General features: G+C 41.7%; 1 protein-coding gene across 2 annotated transcripts in view; it reads left to right on the top strand.

Annotated features, from left to right (window-relative positions):
- The first annotated feature begins 1,260 nt into the window (after positions 1 to 1,260).
- Positions 1,261 to 12,683, top strand: part of ACVR2A (activin A receptor type 2A) — a 46,704-nt gene continuing 35,281 nt past the window's right edge. For both annotated transcript variants that reach the window (XM_088529155.1, XM_088529154.1), the window contains exon 1: positions 1,261 to 2,173. In XM_088529155.1, the coding sequence (XP_088385281.1) occupies positions 2,119 to 2,173 (55 nt within the window). In that variant the 5' untranslated portion in view covers positions 1,261 to 2,118. The remainder of the gene's footprint in view (positions 2,174 to 12,683) is intronic.

The following is a 12,683-nucleotide window of genomic DNA, read 5'->3' as shown; positions in this document are numbered from 1 at the left end:
ACCGGGATCAGAACCGGGAGCGGGACCAGAACCGGCACCGGGATCAGCGCCGGGGCCGCGCGCGTCTCCCAGCGGCCGCGCCCAGGCGCGTGCGCGCGCGCGCGAGGCGGGCACGGCGCGAGGGAGCGCGGGGGCGCGCGGGCGCAGGTAGGGGGGGCGGGCGCGGGGCGGGGCGAGGGGCGGGGCCTGGCGGCGCGCGGCGCGCGCCCATTGGCCCGCGCGGCTGTCAGTCGCCGTGGCGGCGCGCTCGCACGGCGTCGCGCGACGGGAGGGGAGGGTGGGGGAGGGGGGGAGGCGGCGAGGAAACAAAAACAATCGCCCGGGCGCCGCCATCTTGGCTCCGTTCTCCGCGCCACCCGAGTGAATGGGTAGATATGAAATTACCACGGGGGCGCAGCCGCCGCAGCACGGGACGCAGGGCCGCGCGGGGCTGCCAGCGCCACGCGGGGGACGCTAGAGCCGCCTCCGGCCGCCGCCGCCCCGAGGAGAAGCCCGGGCTCGGCCTCCGCTCCGCGCCAGCCGCGAAGCTGCACTCCTGGAGGGACAAAGTTGGTCTCGGCCGCGCCGCCGCCGCCGCGGAGACGGGAGAGTCGCGCCCAGCGGCGCCTTCGTGCTCCGAGCCGCGAGGGAGCCGCGGTCAGAGTTAGGGGCGAGCGGGGCCGGGGCTCTTCTCCCCCCGCCGCCGCGCGGGAGGCTCCGCCGCGCTTCTCCTCCGCTCCGTATACGTACATATATACGCTCTCTCTATATACATATATGTCTCTTTTTTCCTTTCTGCTGAACCGAGCGAGAACTGGATCGAGAGGGAGACCGCCTAGGCTCTCCGCGTAGCAGCAGCGGGGCGGGTAGAGGCGCGGAAAGAGGAGGAAAACAGCAACAACAACAACAAAAAAAAGATGTGTCCGTGAGGAGTTTGGACAGGAGCGCGCATATATATATTTAACATATATATATACATCCAGGAGAAGAAGCACGACCGGGAGAGAGGAGTCTGCCGCCCGTGCCGCGATAGCTGCTGCCTCCCTCGTGTGCGTGTCGCTGCCCGCAGCCTCTGCACTTCCAAAGAAGCGGATTTCCCCCAAAACAGCACCCGGCGAAGAAGGATTCACCGCCCGACCTCTCTCCATCACCCTCCTGCCCAGCGCCTGGATACTGCTTTTACTATATATTTTTTTTTCAGTCACTCTTCAGTGCTTTAAATACCAAAAAGAGTCTCTTGGGGGGGGAGGGAGGGGGGAGAGGGAGGGCGACGATCTAAAAGAATCGGAAATCTGAAAATCTGACTTGGATCTGAGCGCACGGACAAGGAAAAGGCTCCTGGAGACGGGAGAGCCGGGGAAATGCACGGCTCGCATTGACTCGCAGGAGGAGGACTGGAGATTTTCCACTTTTGAGGAGGTTGGAGGTTTGTTTGGTATGAAACTGTTGTTTCTTCCCCGTTTTTTCCTCTTCTGGGTTACACTAAATCTCTCAGCATTATTGAAGAAGCGTAGCCCACGTGTAGCTAGCTGCTAGCATTCTTTTTAAGGTAGTTTTGCTAAAGGAACTGACAAAACTTCTTATCCTTCCCTTCATCAAAGGCTGGTGACGCTTGAAGCTGAAGTGGGACTGTATTTTTTCCCCCAAACACTACATGTTGCATGGTGGGAGCGAGGACAGAAATCCGGTGATCACTAATCTCAGCGCCTCCCCGATACTCAGCACCCACGAGGGATGCGCTGCGAAGCCTGATGTGGGCAAGAGCTGGAGCGTGTGCCGAGACTTTGCTTTCCTGAAGGATCCAGAGGCTTAATCGAGGACTTTTTTTAGTGGATTCGTAACATGCTTTTATGAATTAAATTTTGCCACCGTTTGTACAGAAGCCAAATGACACGTGTGTTTTGAAACTCGGTTCCAAATATATCCATGCCTGGGCCCGGATTCTCACTGCAAGGAGCCGGAGAGAGATCGTCAGTGTCTAAATAAATCTGATTTTACTATTTTGTGAACATTGTACTCCTCAGCAGTGTTGCTATAGATTGCTTCCTTACGGTTGAGCAGAAAGAGGGATTTTCCAGCTTGCAGGACCCAGGAAACTGGATACTTAAAATCACTTAAATGTTTTAACAGCATTGGAAAATGGGAGCTGCTACTAAGTTGGCGTTTGCTGTTTTTCTTATCTCATGTTCTTCAGGTAAGACCTACTTTTGTCACTTTGAATGTAAGGGGTCCCCGCTCAAAAGCTTAAGGTAACTGTTCATTAGTATGAATTAGGATAAATCTCCTTTTGGGATTACTGATGTTTGGGGTTGGCAGGGATTGCTGAAGGCAGGAGCTGTTCTGATCGTTATTCATTTAAAAAAGAAAAAAAAAAAAAACTCTGGATGATTCCTTGGAATGTGTGCAGTCCTTGTGTTTCAGAGAAATTGGGCGAAACACCTGTAGGGATTTAATCACCTAATGTGGTGATATTAGCATGTTTTGTGTTCTAAAATACGAATAACCAAGCTGAACATTCTTAACTTCATTCAGATCTCTTGTTTTGGTGTATTGGATTCCCCGGCTTCGTTAAGCTTCCTTAGTTCAGCACAGTTATTGCTACGAAAGCTCGTCCTGTACCGCCGGGAAGGGGTGTGTATGTGGATGTACACGCAGAATTAAATGCAAAAGTGAAGTCGGGTTCAGAGTGATTTTTAAGGTTTTGTGTTTTGCTGTGTCTGCCTTGTAGTACATCACTGTCTTGTAATACAAAAACTTGTTTTTTTTTTTCTCGAAAGCAACGAAAGTTCAGTTTCTAATGCTAGCTGTTAGTCATGAGAAACTAGTGTGAGAACATCCCTACGCTTGTTTTGTGGGGGGAAATTGTTATGAGAGCAACCGGTGGTTGGACGGAGCGTGATACATTTCAACTTGAAGCTCCATCGGCTTTACCAAAAGCTATTGTGAGCTCCTAATCCTGAGCTATGTAGCCACTAAAACTTGTTTATGTATTTCTGAATGCATCTGGAGCCCTCTCCGTGTGTTTGTTTTTAGCTTTCTCATACAACGTGCAAAGATCAACTTGTTTATCGGTCCGAGGATTTTGACTGCTGCTTTTCGGGGTTCAGTCGTAACCTGTACGAGGGAGCAGCTAGATCCGTATAACGCACAATGCCTTTAAAAATTCAGAGTTGCACTGTGCGGGATTTTGCTGAACAGGACGTTTTCTTGTGGTTAGTAAATGGATAGTCTAGTCTTATGTCTGTAGCATTATTGATCAATTCCGTGTGGGCTAAATGTGCTGCGAAATGGTGATCGCTGCCAGAAATTAACCAAGAGCCTCCTGCCTCTCTTAATCAGAGATACAGCAGGACAGGTTATGGGCACACTTTTTTTCTTTCTTTTTGTTTTTATTTTTAAAGTGCACCATCTAGTCTTCTCAAAAACACATGATTAGTTTTAACAATTTGCCTTTCACTAGAAGGCATGTCTGTCTTCTTGGCCGAATACCTCATTTTGAAGTTACTCGAAAGACCTTCCTCTTAATTCGGGAATATTTTCACGAGAAACTGTGTGTTTTTTTTTTTTTTTTTTTTTTCTCCCCTCTCTTTTCCCCTCACTGTCAGTCTTTGGAAGACTAAGTGCCATCTGTTTTTGGTGCATGTCTTTCTGTTCCACGTCTTTCTATCGAGATCCTTTCGCCTAGAGCCCAGAACAGTCATCTTGTTACTTAAAATTTCTTCTTGATAAGGAAGATAGGCAGTTTCAACAAGCGTAGTCTTGTCTTCAGCCTTCTTTCTTATTCTTGGTGGATAAAAAGTGAATGTTTTTCTCATCTTGTGAAAATAGAGGTAATCTTAACTAAGTAGGCAAAAGAACGGGCTAATTTTTGGGCAGCTTCTTACATTGGTCACATTGTTTTAATGGATATTCCATTATTAAACATGAATTAATCCAGTATTTAATAAACTATTTTCTATCCTCGTATTTAGAATAAGTGTCTGCTGTACTGCTGGAGGTATAAAAATGAACAGAATTACAGTAAGCTTTTGCTTCTTTTACTCAAAGCTATTGTTTAAGCTTCTAGCATGAAATAGGTTCATTTTGGTTCATAATATTTCTTCACCGTGTGAAGGTTAAAATCATATCTGATGAACTTATTCTAACATGATAGTCAGAAGAAAGTCTTCTCTTCACTCTTCAAACTGAAAAAAGTCTATCTACGTTATTTATTTAAGTATATTGGCCATCACTGAAGAAATCCTAGGGTTCAGGACATTATTTTTCTTTTCTCTATTGTACAGTCTCCAGCCATTTGTAGTGTGTGTGTGTGTGTGTGTGAGGGGTATTATTTTTCCAATTTCATTTATTTATTTTTAATGTTTTGAATGCAGTCATTTTCCACAATTGTTTACATAGCCTGCAATTACCCAAGTTCTTTAAAGAGATGAAAATATTTTTCTACATGGTGGGTGCGGAAGTGGTCTTAAGCTTGAAGGTGGTTTACTTTACTGTATGTAAACCACTATTTGAAATGCTGTGAATGCACTTCAGATGCCTATGAACTCCCAAAGAATTCAGATCTTTTGGTGAGAAGGTGGAAATATCTCCCCTTTTTGACTGAGCTATAGAAGAAGTGATCATGTGTGTCATGCCATTACACTTTAAAATATTTATTACCATATTCGTACATACTTGAATAAAATTTGACATAGGCTTGCACCCATTTGTATCAGTTTAAGAAAATGAGATGAACATGTAGTATCCCAACATAGATATCCACCTGTGTAATTGAAGATGTGGGAGTTGCTAAAGCACTAGATTGTCTTACATCAAAATACTCAGTTGTGGATGCCACAGCTTCTAACAGCTCATGGATGGTTTTATTACTTTTAAACTCTGCTCTTCCAAACCCTCTTTTTTTCCCCTCAGTTACTCTGCTGCGGTTTTGGTACCTGCAGGGCTGCCGTCACAGTAGCTCCCTAGCACTGTCTCTTGCTGGAGACAAACTCCAACTGGTAAAACTTACATAAGCACAATTAATGTTAAAGATCACTTAAGCAAAAGGAAACCCAAAGGAAATGACATGTATGTCAAAAATGTCTTTATAGCTGACATAGTGTTCTCACTCTACAGGGAAATTTCTACTCTCTGATTTTATTTTGTTTTCCCCCTGCCTCATTCTAATCATTAGGAGAAAACATTTTGTTTTTCAAGAATGGATACAACTTCTGAAGCTGTAAACTGCAACTTCAGAAGCTGGATGGTTGAGTGTCCTGAGAGAATGGAGGTGGGAATGGTTTGGGAATGGTTTTCACTAGTATTTAACAGTTTTTTGACTATCCTTTCTATTTTACTTGGTAGCACTTGAAGATCCTGTCAGAGGTTTGGGGCTAAAGTTTGAAATTGTCTCTACTAGCATGTTCTCTACAAGCAGTCCATGATTGTGGTTAAACTCTAATCACTTTACTGCACAGGCAGTGCAATAAAGCACTTAAGAGTTGGTACTACTTAAACAATAAAATGCTGCTCAAGATTTTTTTTTTTTTTTTTTTAATAACAGTGTACTTTTTCTTTTCTTTTTTTTCCCCTTCCTGTTAACTTTATTATCTGTGGGAAGTGTCCCAATAATCTTGACGTTGCTGTTCAGGGCAGGACTCATAAACCTGCTTAATTTCTTTTTCAAACATCCATGCATTTACACAGATGTGGATGTGATGTAGCTCGCCAAGTCTTATGGTTCCAAATTGATATTTTAACTTTGATTATAAATTGAGTCCTGAGAAGAATCTAGATAATCTGTTAATAGTTAACAGTTACAAAACCTAAATGTTCTGGGATGTGAAAAATATCTAAAATCATACTAATGCTGTACTAGAAAACGTAGTCATAGTTCTAGTGGAACTCTACTTGACAAGTATTTAATCACGAATACAGCTAGCATGGGTTTATTCCCCTGTCTGCCTTTCAAACACAAATCAGTTTTCCTAGAAAATAACTTTTGGCAAGCGTGTCTTCATATTCCAGAAGTTGTGTAAGATTTTTAATGTGTGAGGTAAAAATATGTTTTTAGCTATATGAGGGTTGCTAGTAGATAATTACTGCTATAGTGAATACCAATTTTCATTTGTTTTTAATGGTTAGTACTTGAAAGCGATTTTTTTTTTTTTTTTTACCCTGCTGAAATTTGGGGGCAAAAGTCTTTTTGTGACAGCCCCTGTTGATTTGCAGATGAGGTTAAAAAGGTTGCTTTTCCTCTTAACTGGAAAGGTTCAGTTTTGCCATATCTGATCTTCCTAGGTAGAAGAAAAGATTAACGCTGTTTTAATTCTTGGTGGTTCTCTTCTCTACTCGTGCTTTTACTTTTAACACTTCTGTTTTAGACAATAACTGACTTTGCATTTCTATAACTTATTTCTCTTTGCATTTGAAATTCTTAGAAATCATCATTATGAAGTTTATATGATTCGCTTCTGGATATAAGATGGTAGTAGCTCTTTACTCATGGACGGTGCATAGAAAAACAGTCTTTTGGAGAACTGATTTCAGAGCTAAGATACAGCAAGTCCTAAGTATTTATGCCTGGAAATCACGTGGAGAATAACTCTTCTCAAAGGGGGTGTAAAAAGGTAGAAGTTGACAAGGAATCTTACAGTAGGGACTTCTTGGTGGAGGGTAGATGCATTTCCACCACTTAATTAACAGAAGCAGATTAATGCAAGTGCCTGCTCTAGCTGGTTGGTAAAATACATGGTCTGTTAGCTGTCTGATGTTCCTGAAAATGAGAACTCTTAAAAAAGATCAAGAAAATTACGGATTTTACAGCCAAGTTCTTGTGTGATGAAATCTTAATGTGTTTTTGTTGCCTTGGTGCTTAACATTCAGCACATCTTATTTCCCGTTATTTCCATATGGAAATTGAAATGTTATTGGATGCAAGTGACTCTATGTAGCAACTCTTATTTTCTCTCTCTTACAATATCTGTGTGGCTTTTTATCCCCTTAGAAACAGTTTGTGACTACAGTGCCAAGAAGCAGGGAATATTTAGGCATAATACCACAAAAAATGAATATTTACTGCCATATTGTTTACATTGCCTAGCTTTGTGGCTAAGAATCCCAAACTTACATTAGCTGCATCAAGGATTTGAATTGCTGGTGGAGAAGGATTTGTTACCGCAATAAATACTGCGAAAGTGCCGTTCTCTTATAGTTTCACAGTAAAGTAGCTCCTGATGGGAAAGGTCAAAAATCATGGTTTAGATGTGAATTTCCTAGTTAGGGCTGTAACTGGAAGCAAATGATCTGCCTAGAAAAAGACAGATGATTTGCTTACCAACGGACGGTGTAAGTCTTGGGTAATGTGGTTGGAAGGTTTGGAAAAACACTTGGAAATGTGGGAAGCATCTGTGGGAAGATTACCTGTTCCTACACCTGGAGCACCTGAAGGGAGCAATAGTGTTGTTGGAGTGGGTATTGGAGGCATGAAATACGTCTTTCTAATCAGCTCTACGTAGATGCTCTCACAAAACGCTCAATTACTTAATGGAATAGCTGCTCAGTGAAAGACGTGTGTGGGTTTTTTTTGTTGTTGTTTCTTTTCCTCCTCCTGCCGAGCTCCTGTTCCACAGTTCTCCCAGTTTAATCCCATTTTCTCACTCTTTGTCAAAGAAAGATGAGCAGAATATCTGTAGCTCTCTGGAGCTTTCTCTGTCATGATCCTTTTAATAAACTATGCCAGTGTGGCTTTCGGGCAGAAACTTCATTATGGAGAAGAGCAAATGACATTGTTCCTGTTGTGCTGGTGCCAGCCAAGGTCTGAATGACAGCTGTGGAACCGAAAAGCCTGGTGGCTTTGCAGCGCGCCCATGGGAAGAACGGGAACACTTCTGTGTACTGACAGTTCAGCCTTCCTGTTCGTTGTTGGTTTTGAGGGCAAACTGAGTATTGCTGAGATCTCAAAAGTCACTAAAATACTAATATTCTGTGGGTATTTATGGTTAACCTGGTGTAAGCTATTCGATCTGGATGATGACTCAGTCCAAAATTATTATAATTTAAGTGTTATTCTCGAGTTATTCACTGTGAAAGCTTGGAATAACTATTATACTACGTTGACTTGTAAGTAAATATGTCCTTCCTGTGATGTTCAATATCTTTAGTTGGCAAGGAAGCTGAGTATTGTTCAAGTAATTGATAGCTGGATATCACCTTTGGAGATTCCTTATTCTGTTAAGATACCATAGATGCTCTTCATTTTAATGATTTGTTTGAAGCTGTCTTTAGGTGATAGTACAACAGAAAACACTGAAATGAGTATTTAATTAGAAGCCAAGTCAAACAAATTCTGAAGAAGAATCAGCATTTTGTAGGTGGTCGATCTTACCTAAAATGAAGCCCAAGAAGACTTCTCAAACTCTTTTTGTTCCCCGAACTTTGGGGAAATGATTAATTAAGCTGCAAACACAAAAATACAGCATTATTTAGTTAGTATCAGGAGATAGGTACTGTCTAATCTAGCTTCATTCTGTGCCTCAATACACATTTTGGAAGACTCTGCTGTCTTTAAAATGCTGACAGTGAACAAGCAGTGTTTTCCTCTTTTAATTCAAATGGCTCAGTTTAAAGCTTATACCTGATGGCCATGTGAAGCCTGAGTGCATGCAAAGGTCTCGTTTTCAGAAAATGTCTCTATAATTATTTTAAAAGCTGAGAATAAGGTCTTTCTCTGTTTAGAATTTGGTTGCTTTTCTATAGCACAGATCAGCCTATTGGACAGGCTTTAGCTTCCTGCATTTTCCATTTAAAAGTGGCATGCATTCCGTGTGTTATCAGATAGAGTTAACTTTTTTAACAAAGGTCGCAAAATTGTTTGTGGTGGCCTGAGATTTTTAAGTTGAATGGGTATGTCCATTGTTTTTAGAAATGGAAAAGATGATAAAAGCTTTAAGATGCCGCTTCTGAAAGATACTAATCATTTCTTTTTTTTCTTTTTGGTGAACATAAATCAATGTGCAGTTTTTACTCTTGAAAACACCGCAGTGAGGGGAAAGCAAGTTCATGGTCTAAATATGATTGACTGTAGACTTGAAGAAGCTGCTAGGGATGATCCGTGCTCATTTCTGACATAGCGGTTTGTCTTTTTTTGGCTGTTCCTAGAATTCTTAGTAAAATGAGGCCACAAAGTGAACATGAATACCGCTTAACAGCACCTTCCCTGGCACAGTTTAGCCCGTGCCAGTTGGTGTCTGGTGAGATGGCACACAGCTTCGAGGGCAGCGCGGTCGCGGCCTTCCTTTCAGGACACGTGTACCTTCAGTGTGCTGTGAATATCGATTTACATTGGGCTATGGCTTCTTCTAGGCATGGTTAGGGACATTCAAATTGGAAATCATCCGTATTCCCCAAAATAGCAGTAATTCCAGCTTTGGGGCTGGAATAACGTAGCAGAGAGCCATGAAGAGGTCAGTGGTCAAGAGCTGTGTGGAATGGATGTGGTCAGGCCATAATGCTTAGGGTTTCCTCAGGGCTCTTGACAGGCCCTGGCCCTGTGTAGATACAGCCTTTAAGGAAAAGATACTTGCCTAGAGTTATTTTTATATTAGAAAATCATTGTAAGCTTTAATGCAACGTTACTGAATATAAACAGTAGCTTCCTTTTGGAGCTACCTTTTGACATTATAAGTTTTTAAATTTATTTGGGTCACTGGGCAGTCATCTGCTCCAGCCTTATACTTTAAGCAGAGTCAACAATTAATTTGGACCAGGGTTCTGTCCATTAAGATTTTGAAACTGTCCAAGGGCAGAGAAACATTATTATTACTGAAAAGTTTAAATAAAAATATTAGACTTTTCCCCCGTACACAGAGTTAGAACCATCCCGATTTTAATCAGTGCCCTTCGTGTCTCATTCCCTTGCAGTGCACCTCAGTAAAGAGCCTGGCTCTGTCTTTTCAGGCCTGAAAGGCCCCTCGTAAGAGTCCTCCTCTTCTGCAGGCTCCCCCAGCTCTCCTAAACCGCGGGAACCAGCCCTGACCATCGTTGTGGCCCTGGACCTGCCCAGGTTCTTCACTGTGTTTCTTGTGCCAGGAAGCCCCGTGCTGGGCTTGCACCGATGCAGGACGTGCTGTGTCCCAAGGCGCTGTGTTTGTCCTCGCTGAACTGACAGGTTCCTCTTTGCCCAATCCTGTAGCCCAGGTGGGCTCCCCTGGCTGGCAGGTTGCAGCCTGGTGCCATCTGCAAACCTGCTGAGGTGCCCTTGGCCTTCTCCTTTGGGTCATTTATAATGTATTCAAAGACGTATGTCCTGTGATAGAGCCTTGAGGGACTCTGCTGTGTCACTCCTCATCCTGCTCTTGCTGCGTTTCTTGTTTGAGTGGTTCTGTTCCATGCACGTGCTGGCTATGCCTTGACCAGCATAGCTGATGGTATTTGTGATGTTTTCTCAGTAGTTTCTCTTTTTTGGTGGCATGCAAGCCTGTGATTGGCAGTTCTTTGCAACTGCAAGCATAAAAGCATGACTTTTTTCAGATTCAGAGTTCTTATCAAGATAACACTAATCTCTAGCTTTTAAATACTGCCTAAATGATCAGTGATCTTTGTTCTGTCAGTTGCATTTTGAGTGTGTGGATTGGTTTGATGTCAGTATCAGCATGTAAGTTCAAATTTAGTCTGCATTTAAGTCGCTTCTAAATATATCCAATCATTTTATTGAGCCTTATAAGATTTAAAAAACAGCAACAAAAACTCACCTTCTAGGAATTCTGGGGAAGGTCCAAACAAACAGGGAAGTGGTTTAATTTCATTGTTTAGTTATATTAAGTGTATGAGACAAAATTAAACATAGCAGGAAATAGCTGTTAATTTTAGATTTTTTTTTTGTAGTGTTTGTCAGTAGAGGGTGCAGATGGTTCTCTATAACTCATTGCAATTGCATAACGGAAAATTTTCTTTATTTTCATATTCCAGGATTAAATTTAGATTGTTAAAGTTGCTTTTTTTAAAAAGTAGCAAACAGTTGCTTAAATTTTCTATACCTTTTATAGTAAATAAGTCTCTCTTTCTTTTCCATTTCTTTATGAAGATACTTTACAGTAAAAGTAGTATAGAGAAGGCCACTAGTTAAATGTTTTGGTTTTAATTCTCTGATCCTTAATTTGAGAAGAGTCTGTTCTGCAAATTACTACTAATAATAATTATATTTCATTAAGTATAACAAATCCCTGTTTAAAAATTGTCTTAAACTGCTTTTAAAAATAAAAATCCTGCAAATTTAATTCCAAATTAATTTTTGGTTTTGATTGTGTTTTTAATTTAATGTTTTAGGCATGCACTAGGAGAAAAAAAGTCTCAACTAGCCTTCCCTCTACAGAATGGTATAAATCAATAACGAGATCTTAATTAATGTATCATGTATGTACTAAGACCAAGGTTTGGAAACACAAACAATTTGCAAGAAGCTTATTTAAAAACTCAATGTTTTTCATTTCCTCCCTGCCTTTTTGTCTTCTTCCCAAAAAAAACAACCACCCCAAACTCATTAGACAATGTGGAGCGACTTGCCAGTATTTTGGAAAAAATATGTCCCCAAAAAAATTGACAATTTTAGTAAAGTCATTTTTCACTTGAAGTACACAATTACATTAGTTGGAGGCTTTTTAAAAAACAAACAAATCAAAAACACTGAACGTGCTTAGGTCCCTCCTTTTGTTTCAATGGAAACTCAGTGCCTTAGTCCTGAAAAGGCTTCATGGACTCTCGTGTGTGCGTGTTGAGGGGAGAGGATATTACTATAAGGACACGTGAGAAGAGAAGCTCTCCAGTTCTTAGATTTGGTGTAGGCAATCATTAGTAAAATTCAGAGTTTGGTGAAATGTCTTTAGCAGTTTTGGGAGGAAAAAGTTGCCTAATGGAGCAGGCTGAGCTTTTTGGTGACGTAGAAATGTTCAACAGCCTTGTTACAAGCTTTTGCTGAAGTACTTATTCATTTTAATATAATCTTAATAACCTTTTTTTTTTTCCTCCAGTATATAAATAGTAATACTGTAATAACACAAAATATAAATGCTTTGGCCTTGGAAGTGCTTTCGTTACTAGCAAAGGCAAGTAGTAGTTGTCATGATATCCATGTAAAAAAATCTTATCTGTATTTTTCACTTCAACATACACGTCTTGGTCAGACTGTGAAGTTTCTTTCAACAAGTAATGTACAGCACATCAACTCAGCCTCTTGCATCTTATCCGAGTGCTAGCAGTTCTCAATATGCGAGAGAAGAGGCGGGTGACAAGTACGCACTTTTCACATATGTAAGGGTAAAAATGTGTGCTTGAATTTGTTTTTTTCATAGCATTTCAGGATATTTACATGCTCACAGAGTATGTTCAAGGGGAGCCGAGTGGCCAAGTGAACTTGAAGCTGTTCTCAGTGTCTTCCTTTGAGCCCAAGTCAGCCTTAACCCTTGTCTGAGGGAGAAGCTTGTTTGCAAACTTAAGACTTGTTTGGGAAACCCGCTGTTGAAGCATGGACTGCCATACCCACCATGCGGCAGGTCGTAGCCTTTGCTGAGAAAAAAGCGGCATTCGGGAGTGGAATAAGACTTCAGAAACAAGCTTGCAAAGTGCATATTTCTTGTTTGTTCATCCAGTAGCTCAACGTGGGGAATGAGCTTCTGCTACCTGTCCGAAAGGGTTCTTAGAGCAGCTTCTGTTGTTAAAGGTGGCAGCTG

This window comes from Tinamus guttatus, unplaced genomic scaffold (assembly GCF_059628265.1).
Source record: "Tinamus guttatus ecotype Peru unplaced genomic scaffold, ASM5962826v1 Tinamus_guttatus_pri_ptg000325l, whole genome shotgun sequence".
NCBI classification, from domain to species: domain Eukaryota; kingdom Metazoa; phylum Chordata; class Aves; order Tinamiformes; family Tinamidae; genus Tinamus; species Tinamus guttatus.
This window is presented reverse-complemented; position numbering and strand designations above follow the sequence as displayed.